The 19262-nt window shown below is 37.1% G+C and overlaps 1 protein-coding gene across 2 annotated transcripts in view; it reads left to right on the top strand.

The window, feature by feature from the left end:
• GOPC (golgi associated PDZ and coiled-coil motif containing) overlaps positions 1-19262 on the top strand; it is a 40883-nt gene that overhangs the window by 4733 nt on the left and 16888 nt on the right. For both annotated transcript variants that reach the window (XM_082668894.1, XM_082668893.1), the window contains exon 2: positions 17640-17804. In XM_082668894.1, the coding sequence (XP_082525020.1) occupies positions 17640-17804 (165 nt within the window). The remainder of the gene's footprint in view (positions 1-17639; positions 17805-19262) is intronic.

Raw genomic sequence — 19262 nt, 5'->3', positions numbered from 1 at the left:
TTTATATATATCAATTCACCCAATTCTCATAATAGTCCTGTGGGGTAGGTTTAGTATTGTTATTCCCATTTTATAGGGATTAAGTAAGGGGCCCAAGACTACAGAACTAGAGAAACCAAGCTCTCCAAAAACACATTTATGTCTGGCTGGGGAAGGAGGAGGTGGAGAGAAAAAAAGCAAGCAGAAATAGTTGAGTGTGGCTGGATAGCCGGGAGGGGGAGGGGGAGTTCAAGGGAGGTATTGTTTTCTTTTTTTTTTTAATGGAAAAATAAACTTAAACATGTTTACAAGCCAATGAGAAGCATCTAGTTGAGGGAAAATCTGAATATTCTAGAGAAGGAGAGGATAATTAGTAAGATTTCTGAGTGAAGATGAAATCCAAAATACATGTAGAGAGAATGGCTTTATATTGAAAGGACAGCTATTATACTTAAAGGGAAAGGAGAGATGACAAGCACAGAAGCGGGAGTGTTTTGTGTGACGGCTTCTTTATTCTCTGTAGAATAGGAGCCTGGGACAACTGCTGAAAGTGGGTGAAAGTAAGAGCTCGAGGAGAGTGAAAAAGATTTGAAATGGTAATGGAAGAGTGGGAGAGCAAGTTGGCCAGAGAAATAGAGACTGCCAGACAATGCTGGGGACTAATTTGGAGTTACCATAAATTCATGGTAAAACCAGTCTGCCCTGTTGTATGACTTTCTCTGGCAATACAGGCACAGTAATGAGAGTAATAATTGAGTTCAACCAGTGCTGTAGCAAGGAGTTTGCTATATAGACAAGAGTGTTATTGAAATGAAAATGGTATTGGGGATGAAGAAAAGGAGATAATCTTTAAAGGAGTAGAAATAGTATTTGATAATTATCTAGATGCAAAGGAAGAGGAATGGTTAAGGATGATGCCACATTTCTGTTTGGGAAATATATTGGTTGATACCTACAGTGACTTGAATAGTGCTCCCCCGCCCAAATTCGTGTCTACACAGAACCTCAGAATGTGACCTTATTTGGAAATAGGGTCTTTAGAAATGTAATTAATATAAGGATGGAGATGAGGTCATAGCAGATTACAGTGGGTCCTAAATCCAGTGAGACTATCCTCCGAGGATACACAGGGACACAGAGAAGAAGGCTATGTGAGGATGGAATAAGAGATTGGAGTGACTTGTCTACAAGCCAAGAAATGCCAAGGATTGCTGGCAACCACAGTATTAGGAGACAGGCATGGGACAGTTCTCTTTCAGGGTCTCCAGAAGGCACCAACCCTGCCAGTGCCTTGATTTGGGGCTCCTTCATCCTGAACTGTGAGAGAGTAAATTTTTGTTCTTTTAAGCCACCAAGTTTGTGGTAATTTGTTATGACAACCCTAGGAGACTTATACCATTCACTTAAGTAAGGAATCCAGGAGAAGGAGTGGGTCTGGCAGGAAAGATAATGGGTTGAGTTTAGGAGGTTGTGCATGGTTAAGGTCCGTATCCCTTTTTTGCATATTCCTAACATAGTTTCCTAATTGCTTCTTACCCCCTCCACATCATCCTCTCATTGCCAAAATCATTCTAAAGTGATTCATATTAATGGTTCATATCAAAAGGCAAGTCTGACTACGTCACTCTTCTTTGTATACCTCCCTATTACTTACTGGCTAAGATTCAAACTCTGCAGCATGTTGATCAGTGTCCAGTCTGTCTGTCCTCATCTCTTGTCACCCCCTCTTAGCTGCTTTTGCCTCAAATAAAACTGGTTTATTTGCATTTCTCTAAATAGGCCTGCTCTTTCATGGTATCTCTACTTTGGCACAGGCTTTTGTGTATAATACCTTCTCTGTCCCCTTTGTCTACAGTGTCAAACACCCACTCATCTTTCAACACACCACTTACATCACCATCTCTGTGAAGGCTTTCCTCACCCAACTCCTCTCTGCTCTCTATAGGCAGAGGCTGTCTTAACACCTTGAACTTGCTTGGGCTGTTACAAGATTTGTTATTATACATTGTACTATAACTTGTGGTTGCCACATTTCTCTACCTCTAGAAGGTAAGCTCTTTGAAGGCCAAGACTTTGTCATAGCTGAAATAATCTGAACTATCAAATGCTTGTGAAAGCTGACTTGGTGGTAGCATTATCCGTTTGTGAACCCATTTTGGTTTCTAAGAATTGGTTGGTAGTTTTTTTCTCCATGATATCAAGTTGATTTATATGTGAATTACAGAATTGGTGTTTGGCCCCTTTTAAAAAGGGGCCAATTTTTGGAAATTTGGAACTCACACATTAAACACCAACCTTTTTGACCCACTTAACATTCTTATCTCACTTGCTAGGGGTTTTCACATCTCAGACCTTTCCCTTTCCCTACTCCATGTATTAGCTTTTCTCCATTCAGCATTCAGGTAAACTTCTCCTTTCTGACTCCCTTTGTTTCTTTTTGAATTGGTACATCACACATGCCTGTACACTAGTGTTTACAACACTTTACATCATAATTGGGAATGTATTTTTTATCTGTTTCTACTAGACAGTAAAATCCTCAAGGGCAGAATCCATGTCTTATTCATCATTTTGTCTCCAGATCCTGGCACACTGTGTATATTCAATAAATGTTTATTTGAATGAATAAATTATTTGAAACAACTTTAGTTGCCTCATTCTGCCATGAGTCTTCAAAGTTTATCAGTAATCATTCTGTAATACAAGTTTCATGAGAGCTGGGATGGGGTCTGTCTTGTTGACTCTACTATCCATTGTGTCTAACATAGGGCCCACCATATTAGTGAAAGACTGAATCAATCACAAAGATATGATTTGTTAATATTTCATGGTATTCCATTTTAAGAAAAATTTGAAACTGACTAAAAATAACATCATTACATTAGAATATTGAATATGGATTTAGTGTACTTTTGACATTTCTAGTATATTTGGTAGGTTGATTCTCCTCATCCCACCTCGAGTTTAATTATAGAGCAGCTGAATTCTTTAAAATGAAAACAGAAAACATTTTATCTTGTTTGGAACTTCATTTTGAGGTTTAAAGTACTTTAACTTTTAAAAATACATCATAGACTTATCTACTTGTCTCCATTTCAAATCCCCCAACTCTAGTTCAGTGACATTGTCTCCCATGTTACACATAGCTGCCTTTTCTTTTTGGCTGTGTTGGGTCTTGCTGTACATGGGCTTTTCTCTAGTTGCTGTGAGTGGGGGTACTCTTTGTTGCGGCACGCGGGCTTCTCATTGCTGTGGCTTCTCGTTGCAGAGCACGGCTTCAGTAGTTGCAGCACGTGGGCTCAGTAGTTGTGGCTCATGGGCTCTAGAGCGCAGGCTCAGTAGTTGTGGCACACGGGCTTAGTTGCTCTGCAGCATGTGGGATCTTCCCAGACCAGGGCTCGAACCTGTGTCCCCTGCATTGGCAGGAGGATTCTTAACCACTGCGCCAGCAGGGAAGTCCAGCTGCCATTTTTAAAACATAAATTTGATCATGTCATTCTGTTTTAAATTCCTCAATTGTACTTTGAATAAATTCAGCCTCCTTATCACTGATAAGCTCTGTGTGATCTGACCTCTGGATAGCCCTCCAATGTCGTATCTTATCATTCTTTCCTCTTATTCTGTATGGCCCAGGCCACATGGGTCTCCTTTCAGAAACTCTAAGACAATAATTCTTAAACTTTTTGGTTTTAGGACCCCTTTACATTCTACAAATTATAAGGTCCCCAAAGAGCTTTTTTTTTTCCTTAATATGGGTTATATCAACTGGTATTTACTGTGTTAGAAATTACAACTGAGAAAACTGTAAATATTACATCAGTTAAAAATAGCAACAGTAGGGCTTCCCTGGTGGCGCAGTGGTTGAGGATCCGCCTGCCGATGCAGGGGACATGGGTTCGTGCCCCGGTCCAGGAAGATCCCACGTGCCGCGGAGCGGCTGGGCCCGTGAGCCATGGCCGCTGAGCCTGCGTGTCCGGAGCCTGTGCTCCACAATGGGAGAGGCCACAACAGTGAGAGGCCCGCGTACTGCAAAAAAAAAAAAAAAAAGCAACAATAAACCCATAAATAAACCCATAAATAAACCCAATAAACCCATTACATGTTAATATCATTATTAATAAAAAAAAACTACATTTTCCAAAAAATTATGAGTAGTATTATTTTATATTAAAATTAAAAATATATATCTGGTTTAATAGAAGATAGCTGGACTCTCACATCTGCTTTCAAACAGTTATGGTTTGTGGTTTTGGTTATAGGAAGAAAATTTGACCTCACAGAGAAGTAGCTCGATCACGGAGGAGTATTTTAGTAGCCATTTCAGATAATTGTGGATATTCTTCTTTGATAGTAAAAGGTAGTTTCTTAAAGGTTAGTTACAATGTGGAGTCTGAAACCCTATCAATAAACTTTTCATACACCGTTACATTAAAATACATTGGTCTATCTTTGTAGCCTTTGAATGGATCTTTTACCAAGGCATGATTTTAACATTGTGCATTGGTCATTTTGAAAATATTGGTTTGCTGAGTTATCCAGATCTTCCAAATGTGGACACGTCTCATTATACAATATCAAAAAATCACATTTGTTAATATCTGCAGTCTCATGAGAAAAATCTGTAAGTATTAAGAAGCTGTCAAGCTTATGGTGATGGATTCCAATTTTCCAAAATTCTAATTTTCACTTTGAAAGTATAAGTTCTTATCATTGCCAACAAATGCTGTCAGTTGTTTTCCTTGAAATAACAGATTCACTTTATTCTCAAGAACATGTCTGCCAAATATATTAATCTTTTTTTTTTTTTTTTTGCGATATGCGGGCCTCTCACTGCTGTGGCCTCTCCCGTTGTGGAGCACAGGCTCCGGACGCGCAGGCTCAGCGGCCATGGCTCACGGGCCCAGCCGCTCCGTGGCATGTGGGATCTTCCCGGACCGGGGCACGAACCCATGTCCGCTGCATCGGCAGGCGGACTCTCAACCACTGTGCCACCAGGGAAGCCCTATACTAATCTTAATAACCACAGTTTGTTCTTCTTTCAAATAAATATGGTGTTCCAAGAAAAAAAGTTCAGTTTTGCATCTCAAGCAGTTGCATAAGTGCTTTTCCTTGAGACAACATAGTTTGATATGCAGCAGGTATGCTTTATGTATGCTTCCCATTTCATCACACAGAATATTAAAAAGACTTACTCAGGGTTGAGATTTTTAGAAATTAATAATTTTACTGCTTTATCAAGGACATTCTTAAGTGAATTTTTGGGTTTTGTTTTTGTTTATTTGTTTTTTATAAATTTATTTATTTATTTTTGGCTGTGTTGGGTCTTCAGTGCTGCGCTTGGGCTTTCTCTAGTTGCGGTGAGCGGGGGCTACTCTTCGTTGTGGTGGGCGGGCTTCTCATTGAGGTGGCTTCCCTTTCCTGTGGAGCACGGGCCCTAGGTGCGTGCTTCAGTCGTTGCAGCACGTGGGCTCAGTAGTTGTGGCGCATGGGCTCTAGAGTGCAGGCTCAGTAGCTGTGGTGCAAGGGCTTAGTTGCTCCACGGCATGTGGGATCTTCCCGGACCAGGGCTCAAACACATGACCCCTGCATTGGCAGGCAGATTCTTAACCACAGTGCCACCAGGGAAGTCCTTGTTTTTTGTCTTTGTTTTGACTGCGAGTGCATGAGAGTGAAGAGTACAGTGACTACTGGTAGTTTGGTGCCACTGCATTGACTTGTGTTGTAAGCATTCTATTCATAATTGCTTTTGTACCTTCAGTACAATGTCAACACAATGAAAAAGGCAATTCATATTTTTTTATTATGAAAATAGTTTTGACCTTGTGGATGCCCTGAAATAGTCACATAGACCTGTGAGAACTGCTGCTCTGATAAACCGAAACACTTCCCAGAAGGATAGCCATACACTCCCACCCCACTAATTCTGATTCTCTTTGCTTCTTTCCTATAACTTATTATGGTTTGTAGTTATGTATATTACTACTGGCTTTGCTGTGACCTTGGGCAAGTTACCTAACCTCTGTGCTTCACTTTCCTTCTCAATACAAAAAGTATCTTTGAGGATTAGGACAATTAAAACATGAATATGTTCAAAACAGTGCCTGGCACATGGTTAATACTATTATTATATATGCCATTCATTTTCTTTATGAGCTACCTCCTGCACAAGGCCACTGAAGCTCTGCAGGGCAGGCTCCACATTTGTTTTGTCTACCAGTGTATCCCTAGAAACCAGCCCACTGCTTGGCATATATTGGTGCTTAATAAATACATGTTGAATGAATGTGTGATGTTGTGGGAGACTAAAACTAAAAATATGTTTGCTTGTCTTGAACTGTAGAACACTTCGGGGAGAAATAATGACAGATGAAGTTTGCGGTCTCTATGCTCGGATTGGAAATTGGAGCAAATAGGTGGAGTTTTCTCACAGAACTTTCATAAGCCAAATGAACAGACTGCTTCAAGAGCTGACATGTAATAAAAAAGAATATTATTTCTTATCTTGAGGGATGACAGAGATTTTTATCTTTGACCTTTGAATATATTTTCTGTTTGGTCACAGTCTTTGCTTTAGAACAGGCTCATTGGCTTTTTGTGATCTTCGATAGTAGGGCAGCACTAACCATCCTGAGCACAGGAAGAAAAGATAAAATAGAGGAAGATTCTTTTTTTTTTTTTGCGGTACGCGGGCCTCTCACTGTTGTGGCCTCTCCGGTTGCGGAGCACAGGCTCTGGACGCGCAGGCTCAGCGGCCATGGCTCACGGGCCCAGCCGCTCCGCGGCATGTGGGATCTTCCCGGACCGGGGCACGAACTCGTGTCCCCTGCATCGGCAGGCGGACCCTCAACCATTGCCACCAGGGAAGCCTGAGGAAGATTCTTTATAAAGGAGTTGCTTAAATTAAATGAGCTCTAAGACTTTGTTCAGCTATTTTGAAGAAGTAGAAGAAAAGAAAGAGAATGGATCAAAATGCTTTCATTAGTTACATTATCACCTTGAAGAATGGTTCTGCTGTCTGTCAGGTATAAATAAATAGCTTAGGATCTTTTATATAAGAATCTCTATAATAGATTCTTTTAAAAGTTTCGATCGAAGAAAAAAAAGACAGTCTCACCAGATAAAATGGCGTTGCTTCTTTAAATGAGTCAAGGAGAATTCTATAATCTGTAAAGGTTCTCCTATTAATAGGAGACTCAGTATTTAATACTCAACAGTAATAAGATGTCTTTTTTTTTTTACAGTCATATCTTGCCATCTCTTTATGATTTTTATTTTTTACATTTGTTTTATTGCTCTTACGAGCTTTAAAGCCTTTTGGTAAGTAGGTGGGTGTAGATGATAAATTTTAGATATTGGCATTAAATGGTATAATTGCTAGCGATTAAGTTCCAGTCTGTACTTTTCATCCTAAACTGCATTTGCAAATATTAAAAACATACAGACATTTAAAAGCATAATTGTTTCTTTTTAATGATGTGATTACCTTTTGTACACTATTTTATTTATTTTTAGAAGATGTTGGCGATAGGAGTTTATTTATTTTTGCTATGTTGCGTCTTCATTTCTGTGCGAGGGCTTTCTCTAGTTGCGGCAAGTGGGGGCCACTCTTCATCGCAGTGTGCGGGCCTCTCACTATCGTGGGCTCTCTTGTTGCGGAGCACAGTCTCCAGACACACAGGCTCAGTAGTTGTGGCTCACGGGCCTAGTTGCTCTGCGGCGTGTGGGATCCTCCCAGACCAGGGCTCGAACCCATGTCCCCTGCATTAGCAGGCAGATTCTCAACCACTGCACCACCAGGGAAGCCCTGTACACTATTTTAAAACAAAAGGTGTGGAAGCAATTTGTAGGTAAACGTGAGATAATATTTACATCTTTATCAGCAGCTTTCAATGCTATGGTTCATAACAGTTAAACTGCTATTTGAAGTCAGCTATTTTCTTTGTAATTCTTACAGAGAATACAACTTGGAGTATGTGTGCTTTTGTGTGCATGCCTGTGCATGCCTACACGTGTGTCTGTGTGTGCACATGAGTTCCAGTGTGTGTGTGTGTGTGTGTGCATGCATTTGGGTGTGTGAAGGGTGGGGCTGGCTAGGTGGATGATGTTCAGAGTAGTCTCTTGCTTAGAGCCCTGTCTAGTTCTGAGATTTGGGAATGTGATCTCATTCGGAACTCATGGACACCTTCCTTTCCATTTTTCCTATTACTGCCAGAATTATAAAGGATGTCAGGAGGTCTGAGTTTTAATCCCATGCAGTTTGTAATTTAGGACAACTCACCTAATCTCTTTGGGCCTCAATTCTTCATGTGCAAAATAAAGATGTTTTACCAGATTTTTAATTTAGGTTCTTACATCTTCTAAAATGTTATCAAAAGAGCTATATGAAATGCCAAAACCAATGAGTGAGCTAGATCAAAGTTCCCTGCTGTTTGATGTTTGCTAATGTCTTGTCTTAGTTTAATCCTCCCCAGAACAAGAGGTTTTTGAGGGGTGCTTAAGGTAAAGTAGTTGGCATTTTTATCTATAAGACAGTTAAATAAAAACTAGCCTTCGTTTAGAAAGAGAAAGTGCAGCTGTTGTGTAGTTTTTTTTATAAATTTATTTATATTTTATTTATTTATTTTTGGCTGTGTTGGGTCTTTGTTGCTATGCGCGGGCTTTCTCTAGTTGCAGCGAGCGGGGGCTATTCTTCGTTGCGGCGCGCATGCTTCTCATTGCCGTGGCCTCTCTTGTTTCAGAGCATGGGCTCTAGGCGTGTGGGCTTCAGTAGTTGTGGCATGCGGGCTCAGTAATTGTGGCACACGGGCTTAGCTGCTCTGTGGCATGTGGGATCTTCCCAAACCAGGGTTCGAACCCGTGTCCCCTGCATTGGCAGGTGGACCCTTAACCACTGCACCACCAGGGAAGTCCTGTTGTGTATTTTTACACGATTATATGGATGGAGGATTAAGGTCTAGACAGAGTAGAATAATAGGAAACTCTGAATAAAAAATTACTTAGATTTTGGTGCCACAGAGTGGAATCCAGAAGTTAAGAATTATATTAGAAAGGAATTATCCTGATGGAAAAGAGTTTGAGAGAAGAAATAGAATAGTAATGACTGCATTTACAAATAAATGGTAATGATAATTCTCAAAATTTGTTTAAATACACTGCCTCTCTGTCTTTTTCATTCCTGGGGATACTTCATTCCTATGTTGCAGAATGTGCCCTGAAGTTTCATATATCTCCCCACTCCATTCCAGCTGATATTGGAGATCCAGGGACCACATTTTTTTTTTAACTAAGTTTTTAAAAAAATATTTATTTACTTTACTTAGGCTGTGCCAGGTCTTAGTTGAGGCATGCAGACTCTTAGTTGCGGCATACAGACTTCTTAGTTTTGGCGTGTAGACTTCTTAGTTGCAGCATGTGGACTCTTAGTTGTGGCATACGGACTCTTAGTTGCAGCATGCACGCGGGATCTAGTTCCCTGACCAGGGATCGAACCGGGGCCCCCTGCATTGGGAGCACAGAGTCTTACCCACTGGACCACCAGGGAGGTCCCCAGGGACCACATTTTGAGAATCACTACCTTAGAAAATCTCACCATTGGTTGTTTAATGGCCTTTAAATGAAGGCCATGGTCTTAAGGCTCAGAGATTCTCCTAGAGTGAGGTCATTTTGTCCTTGATGAGTTCTAGGGAAAGAATATCCTGATGGTCAGCTTTGTTTTATTTTATTTTATTTTATTTTTTCTGTAAATGAATCCAAGATCAAATATAGGAAAGTGAAGAGATTGGGTTAACTGGTTGATTAACTGGTTTTGATTTTGCTTTTTAAAAGATTTTTTTGGAATCACTTGAAAATTTAAGAGTTGAAGGTTGAAATCAACTGTTTATTAATTTTCACTCTTTGCTAGTTATAGTGTTGCCAAGGTAAGACAGTGAGGTGAAAGATGGTCAGCCTTTTTTTATGGTCAAGCTAGTTTTTAGTCTGTTATTTACTAGCTGTGTGATCTTGGGCAAATTGCTTAAACTCTGATTTCCAGTTTCCTTAGCTATTAAAAAAAAGAGTATCATGGTAAGAATTAACAGATGGCGCATGGTACGTGATTGCTTGCCATATTGGTAGGTAAATGCTTGCTTTATGGTAGCTGTGAATATTGTTAGTAAGTCAAACATAGGTATCGTAGCTGTAGAAACACATTTTTCCTTATGGCTAACTGCTTGATAATACTTTTACTACCTTGCCCTGAGAGTAAGAATTGAGTTCAAAGTGCTGTTTTGCTACTGACCATTTGGGTAGCCCTAGAAATAAAAGCAGCTTTGATGGGCCTTGGTTTTATTATCTAAATAGTAATAATAGTAATAGTAATCGTCATAATCATAGTTTTTATGTTCTCTAAGATCTCTTTGATTATAAAGTTCTGTGATATTAGGAGGTTAGCCATTGAATAAAATATGGAAATTTCTAATCTTCACATAAAATTTACCATTAACTAACTTTTCTTAGCAGCTAAAATGCTGATATCATAGACAAGAAAAGAGTTATTTAAATATTATGAAGTATAGAGTAAACTTGAAACACTTGTTTTGTTCCAAAATAATTAAATTGGGCTTTGAATTTTGATACCTGCATCCTTGCTTTGTAAAGAATTTTTACTTAATTTTTAAAAATTTGAGCGACCTCTTGAGAAATTATTTCACTTAATGAAGAGTCCATGTTTCTAGTAGGCCACTTTCAAAAAACCTCCATACTACCCTGTTTTTCCTTGCCTTTTTAGAGTACAGTCACTTCTGATTTGAATATTAGTCTGCCACATTAATTAATGAATACCACTTGTGCCTCTTTAGCATCTTAATGCCAGTTTTACTCAGTTATTAATAAATCATGAGATTTTTGGTTTGAAACATAAATCATAGTGGGACAACCAGACAATATATACCTCTTGAAACACACAGTGTACTTCTTGCCACAAACATTTAAGTACCATAGTTCCTCAGTATTTGCAGGGGATTGGTTCTAGGCCTCCCCGCCCATACCCCTGCAGATGCCAAAATCCATGGAAGCTAAAGTCCCCTTTATAAAATGGTGTAGTGTTTGCATATAAGCAAAACACATCTTCCCGTATATTTTAAATCATCTCTAGATAACTTATAATACCTAATACAATGTAAACGCTATGTAAATAGTTGCCAGCATGAGGCAAATTAAGTTTTGCCTTTTGGAACTTTCTGGAGTTTTCTCTTCTGAATATTTTTGATCCACAGTTGGTTGAATCTGTGGATGCAGATTGCATAGATATGGAGGGCTGACTGTAAATCTAAACCTTTAGATCTACTTGTAGTTTATAGGAAATATAAGGAATAGAGGAATATATTAGACAACACTGCAAAGAAACAGTAAGACAGATACAGAATGAAAGTCAAAGTAATGAAAAAAAAGATAAGGGTTGTTATAGATTAAATGGCCTATTTTAAACTATTTCTGGGTAGGTTTACTTTAGCATAAGCTTCATATTGCTCAAAAAGTGCATATTATTCAAATATCTATTTTCCTTTTGTGATTATTTTATTTCAAAGATTATAAAACTCAATAGGTATTTTTTTGACTAAGAAGGACTGTCTAGACCAGGCTCATTTGTACTTTAAAGGTACAGTCTTCAGGGAATACTGAACATTCTAGTAATAGGTGATTTTAAATTTTTATAATTTTTTTTTTTGGTGGGCAATTTGTTAAATTGATGCATGTCTATAATACATTTTTATCATACACGTAAGTTTTTTGTTTTTTTGTTTTTCTTTTCTAAGGTTTTTGGTTAGGAGTATTTGTGAAAGGTGTAAAAACTGTTAAACTAACATTCTTTTCTGGAAGGCAATAGAAGTGAAGTTCTACTTTATTTAATCTCTTGCATATGTTTACTATATTTAAAAAATAGAGTCAAGTACTAGTATTATTATTTATTTTAGCATTTAAATCTTAATGGAATTTGTTACTGTTTCAGATTCATAATAAAAGGGCCAGCCCAATACATCAGCTACTAGCCTGATGTGGCTATTGTGTGTTTGAAATATGGCTGGTCCAAATTGAGATGTGCTGTATGTGTAATATACGTAATGGGTTTGAAGACTGAGTATCAAAAAAAGAATGTAATATTTTAATCATTGTTTTATATTATTATATGCTTGAATATAATATTATATGATATTTTAGATGTGTTGGGTTAAGTAGAATATATTATAAAACTTGATTTTACCTGTTTAATTTCACTTTAAAATAATTATTTATTTATTTGGCTGTGCCAAGTCTTAGTTGCAGCACGCGGGATCTTCAGTTGTGGCATGCAGGACTTAGTTCCCTGACCAGGGATCGAACCCAGGTCCCCTGCATTGGGAGCGTGGAGTCTTAACCACTGGACCACTAGGGAGGTCCCTAATTTTACTTTTTAAAATGTGGCTGCTAGGGGACTTCCCTGGAGGTCCAGTGGTTAAGTCTCCATGCTTCCATTGCAGGGGGCATGGGTTCAGTCCCTGGTGGGGAAACTAAGATCCTGCATGCTGCGCGGCACAGCCAGAAAAATAAAGCAAAATAAAATAATAAATAAATAAAATGTGACTACTAGAAAATTTTTAGTTACATATGTGGTTCATATTTAATTTCTTTTAGGCAGCGCTATACTAGAATATCACAGCTTTTCTATTGCAATGAAAACATGAGCTGAGGATTTCTGGTCTGAGAAGGATCACAGTGGATTGATAGTTTTAAATTTTAAAAAATCTTTTGTAAAAACAGAAAAACTAGCATAACAAAAACACCCCACAAAACCCAGTGATAGCCTCTTCAGCAAAACTAAATGAGGAGGGCATATCCTCACAAACCCCAGAACATGGGTTGGTCAGGGTAGCAGGACCAACACAGAGTGCATGTGGATGAGCACCTGTGGGGCAAAAGAAATAAATAATAGCAAGGGGACCCAGGCACAGAAATCACTAACAGAGCCCCAAAGGAGAAGACATCACTTTGGATGGGAAACTTGAGCAAACGATCTAAGAACAACTGGCAAAACTGCCACCAGGTTGCAGGGGAATGCAAAACAACCATGGGGACACATTAAGCAGCAGCGGGAAGATTAGAAAGTACTTGGGGTGGGCTTTCAGAATCTCAGAGATTTCTGACAAAACTGCTTTTGAGAAAGACAGTCCAATTCTGAAGAAACACTGCTGGAAATAGAATCCAAATTCAGCAGGGCAGAAACATGAAGTTTGAAGTGAGGAGAGTTTGTATTCAAGATAGGGGAGGAATACATACATAGGAGGTTGATTGCAAAACAGTAGTTCTGGCTACAGACAGGCCGTTGTTTTAAATAGTTCAGTTTAAGGCCAGGGGTGGGAGCCCGCTAGCCTGAAGCTAGGAAAGCTCCCTCTGCTCACCTCAAACCCCTCCATGGAAGTCTCCTCCTACCTAACATGTACTACATGAAAACCCATTTCATTTAAACATGAGTAACAGAAAAGGATTTTATTTAAACCCCATATAAATGTACTGTAATCAGAAAAGGTAAAAATTAATAGAATAATGTGACAACAGACAACGAAGGCATATCAGAAAAATAAGGCTGCAAAGCAGTTGGAAACTGTAAACTATATTAGAAAATAAAGGAAATTAACAATGTTATTCACCTATGAATAAAACAGAATAATTCAGAGATAGGAAAACTCAGAAATAAAGTAATAAAAATAAAAAGAATACTTGCAGAACTTTGGGAAAAAATAGGAAAAAAAATCATTTCAGAATGGATCCTAATTTGGAAGAAGTGTAAAAAATAGGTAGTGCAGTAAGTACAGCAAGAGGAAGAGGATATACAAGGGGAAAACAGAAAGGATTTGAGAGGAAATTGCAAATATAAAAGATAGGGAAAGAATAATTAATATTAGTATAATTGGAGTCCCTGAAGAAGCATGAAACAAAACCAATATTTAAAACTTCTATCAACAAACTCTCATTTATTGCTGGTAGGAATGTAAAATGGTTCAGCCACTGTGGAAGACAGTTTGATGGTTCCTTAAAAAGTTAAACATAGAATTATGACTCAGCAATTCCACTCCTAGGTATATACCCAAAAGAATTGAACACATGTACACAAACAAATATATGTACACATATGTTCATAGCAGCACTGAACATAATTGGCAAAAGATGGAAATAGCCCAATGTTCATCAACTGACGAATGGATAAACAAGTTGTGGTATGTACATACAGTGGACTATATAGCTGAATATATTATATCTGAATTTTTATAGTTAAATATATTATTCAGCTCTAAAAAGGAGTGAAGAAGTACTGATACATGCTATAATATGGATAAACCTTGAAAACATGCCGAGTGAAAGAAGGCAGACACAAAAGGTCACATATTGAATGCTTCCATTTATATGAAATATCTGGAATAGTTAAATCCATAGAGACAAAATGTGGATTGGTGGTTTCCAGAAGCTGGGGACAGAGAGAGTGGGGAGTGACTGCTTAACAGGTACGAGGCTTTCTTTGGGCGTGATGAAAATGTTTTGGAACTAGATACAGATGGTGACTGCACAACATTGTAATTATAATAAATGCCACTGAATTGTTCACTTGAAATGGTTAATTTACTGTGATATGAATTTTGCCTCAATAAAAAACAAATTACCAACCAATTCACTCTTTAAAACTATAACAGAGCATTGAATCTGCATGTTGAGAAGAGTACACATGGACCTAGAATGATTAACACCATGCTACATTTTAGTAAAATATGGGACTAAAAATAAAGCAGACACAAGATCAAGTCACTTATAAGAGAAAGAAAAGATTAGGATTTTGGACATTTAAATAGAAGCGTTTCATACCAGAAGCCAAAGGAGCAACATATTTAAAATACTCAAGGAAAGAAAATATGAGCCAAAGATTTTATATGCAGCCAAACTGACTTCAGATATAAAGACCACAAATAAATAGTTATGAACATGCCAGAAATCAGAGAATACTGTTATGAGAGCTTTCTGAGAAATCTACAAGGCTAGAGAATGAGTTGAATTCATAGGAGCAGCTCTGGTAAAAGGTCAAGTGGTCAGTATAGAATTTATTTAATAGTGGAACTAAGACTATCAGTGTTAAGGATGAGAAAATGTTTAAACATTACATATTGTATGCTCTGCATTATAAATATAGCGCAACTACCGAAAATGGGAGAAAAGAGTATCTTGAAAGTAGTATAAGCTTGATGATTGCTCATAGTTATTAGCTGAAATACCAAGATAACGCTTTATCAAGATGCTGGAGAAGAGTAAGAAAAGGGGGAAGAAAATGCTAATAGTTTCGTGACTGTTCATAGCAAGGATGTTATCTTAAATATAATCTAAAGAGGAAATTAAAGATATTATCTAAAAGTAATTATTAAAGTTACAGAGTTTCCAGAATACTAAAAAATATATATATTTTAAAATCTAGCAATGAGCAGTTAAGACCTTACATGTGTATGTGCTATTTACAACTATAAAATGAAAAATATGAAAGGTTAAAATAGACAAAATTATACCAGGTAAATGCAAATAAAATGAAAGTAGGAGTTGCAAACTTGATAACAGATAAGGTAGAATTCAGGTCAAAAAGCATTTAATGTGGGGGAGGAAACTACTGACATATTGAGCTACATTGAAGTTAAGCACTCTGTTCATCAAAAGACACCTTTCAGAAAGTTAAAAGACAAGCCACAGAATGGAAGAAAGCAATTGTAACTCATACCCAATAAAGGACAACCTTATTAGTAATCAAGAAGTTTTCATTAAAACCACAATGAAATGCCACTACATTCCTACCAGAATGGCTAAAATTAAAAAGACTCACAATACCAAATGAAGGCAAGGTTGTGAAACGATCAGAGTTCTCATATATGGTGGGCATGTCAGTTGCTACAACCATTTGGAAAACTGGCCTTTTCTGCTGAGGTTTAACATATTCATACTCTGTAAACCAGAAGTTTCCTTCCTAGATATATACTCACCAGAATTGTATTCCATAGAAAGCTATGTAGGGTGTTGCTAGTGTACCTGTCTTCACCTCCTTACCTGCACATATCATGTAGCTAAAATGTCATTGAGAGAAAATGTTCCACGGTTATATGGTGTTGATGGTTGCACAATTCTATGATTATACGAAAAGTCACTGAACGGTACACTTTAAAAGAGTGAGTTTTAATGGTAAGTGAATTATATCTCAATAAAGCTGTTATTAAAAACAAAAACAAAAATGTCATTGAGAGCATGTAGTGATTTCCTACCAGATTTAATCTCAGTTTTGGTTTATCATCCAAAGCCATTTGTTGTATCTAGCCTCACTTTCCTATCCAGTTTTGTGCAGTCTGTCAATGTACAGCCCCTGTCAGTAGTCTAATCTCCTTGCTAATAACACCTTCATATTCTAGTAAGTGCTTTCATATATAAGATTAATAATATGAAAATAGTCAAAGCCATGGGTATTATCCCTATTTTATTTTATTTATTAAAAAAATCTTATTTGAAGTATAGTTGACTTACAATATTACATTAATTTCAGATGAACAACAAAGTGATTTGATATTTTTATAGATTATACTACATATAAAGTTATAAAATATTATCTATATTCCTTGTTGCTGTATATTACATCCTTGTATCTTATTTATTTTATACCTAGTAGATACTATCCTATTTTAAAATCAGGGAAACTTGAATGGACACAGTGATTTATCTGGAATCACAGGGCTAGTATTAGAATTTGTTTCAACTTCAAGATACTTATTGAGCATCTTTTATGTAGTAGGCACTAGTTGGTGCAGTTGGGATGTTTAGGTAGATTCTAATTCTCTGGTCTCTCTACTCAGAGAATTTACCTACGTTGCTTCTAGTCTGTCTCCCCTTGCTAGTCTTCTCATCTCTTGACTGCTTTACTGCTTCTATTTGTCCTTGTTGTCATTTAACTTCAAAGCCCTTCTAAACTCTCTTTTCCTCACTAACCTTCTTTAAACCTTCCTTTACTTTGAATTTCTTGGGACCTGACCGATTCTAAATATATCTGTAACTTGCCACACATTTTTCTTTAGTTGGTTCGATGCATATTTATTACCTCAGTTGATAAGGAAGCTTCTCAAGGGCATAAATAATTATCACCTATAATTTAGAAAGTATTCTCCACAATTTTTTTCCCCTCATTGAACCAGCATACTTGTTGGCTCCGTAGATGCTTATTAGTAAAATTATGTTCAATAGAAAACTAAGGCCTTGCCTTGGTCTTTAACCTACTTGTTAGTTGGGAAGATCAAACACACACAAGGGATATGTCCTGTTTGCAATTGTAAAACAATGTATCGATTGTGAAAAATGAAAAGCTTCAGATTGAATGGCTGAGTGGCTCTGATGAGTTGTTCTGCTACAGTGTAACAGTTAGCTGTAGCTTACAGTTAATAATGGACTTCTAGTGTTCATCTATTCATTTCAAAGATAGCCTATGTCATTCTTGAATAATAATTATTAGAGTCAAAATAAAGAAAATTAAGCATACTTAATGTTTTTATTGTAGCTGTTTTATTAAAAAAAATTTTTATTGGGGTATAGTTGATTTACAACGCTGTGTTAATTTCTGCTATTGTTGCTGTTTTTATAAGGCACAGTTGGTGGATCTGAAATCTGAACTGACAGAGACCCAAGCAGAGAAAGTTGTATTGGAGAAAGAAGTACATGATCAGCTTTTACAATTGCACTCTATTCAGCTTCAGCTTCATGCTAAAACTGGTCAAAGTGTTGACTCTGGTACCATTAAGGCAAAATTGGTAAGTAGTTTAGAGGGTAACATATATTTATATGTGTTTTAGAGGGTGAAAAGGACAATCTTTAATGAGTCTTTTTAATTATAAAAGTTAATATGTGCTCCTGGGAAATTTAGAAAATACAGGAAATGTGAAGGTCATCATAATCATCCACAATCTTATCACCTGGAGATGATCAGTGATAACATCAATAACCAATTGATACTTAGAATAGGATCTTCTTCCCATTTAAAAAGATCTATATAAATACACTTAAAAGATATTTGTGATTATAACATATAAACATTTTTTTGGACCTATTGTATCAGTTAAGATTAAGTTCAGTTACATGTAACAGAAATCCCAAGTAACATTGGAATTATTCTTAAATAGTACAAATTATTTTCTCCTAGTTAAAGAAGCCCTGAGACAGGCATTCAGAGCTGATATGGCAGCTCCACAGATATCAGGGATCCAGTTTCCTTTTGTTGTTCTGCTCTGCCATCTTTAGCTCATGGTTTCTGTCTTCAGGATTTCTTCATATCTGCATTCCAGGTAGGAAGCAGGAAGATCTAAGGGCAAAATGATGCTTCCCAGCTGCATTAGTTTTCTTTAAAGACCTTTTCACGGAATCCTCGTCAGCTTTTTGCCAATCATTTCGCTGTCTCACTGGCTATCCCTAGCTGCATGTCATTCCCTTAGTTGGTCACATGACCACCTCCAGTAAAATTGGAGTTCTGTTAATAAGGAAGAAGAGGAAAATGGAATGGGGTGCCAACCGGTGGCACATTTTTTCTTTTGCTCTTAATATAAGTATCTTCCCTGCCACTGAGTGCTTTGTCATGTTTGCATAATGTTCATTGTGTAAATGTTCCATGATTAACTATTGCCCTCTTAATCAATGTAGGTTGCTGAAATAGAATTTTTTTAAAGTCTCATTTCTGTTTAACCTCATATGTATTGTGTACTATGTACCAGGCACTTTGTTAACTATAGGGGATACAGCAGTAAATAAGACAGATAAAGCTTGGGAGAGGCAGAAGATGAAATGATGTTGATGATGAGAGTAATACAGTTCAAAGTTTTACTCGTTTTCAGTTAATTCTGTTTAATTGGTTAGTTTCTAATAAGGATATGTTAGAATTTATTTAAATGAATATTTACATTCTCCTAAAGTCCTTTTAAATTCTGAAATTCTATAAATATAAATTATTAGTGTTGTTTTATTTAACTGAAATGAGTCAGATTCATAACTGCTTCTTTGGAATGTTTGATACTAACATTGAGAAACAATGTACAATTTCACTAGAAAAGGATTCACCTGACATTTTAACATTAGATTTGAAACATGGTGCTGTAGTGGAAAGGCACTGAACCAGGTGTGTTAACTAATTTCGATAAAACAAACATTTTTAATCTAATCCTGTGCAGTTACTATTGCTTATGGATTTGCAAATATATTTGTTCTAATGAACTTTACCC

The sequence above is a fragment of the Grampus griseus genome, assembly GCF_964374135.1.
Source record: "Grampus griseus genome assembly, chromosome: 13".
NCBI classification, from domain to species: Eukaryota; Metazoa; Chordata; class Mammalia; order Artiodactyla; family Delphinidae; genus Grampus; species Grampus griseus.
The sequence above is the reverse complement of the archived record's forward strand: the minus strand, read 5'-3'. Positions and strand labels throughout refer to the sequence as shown.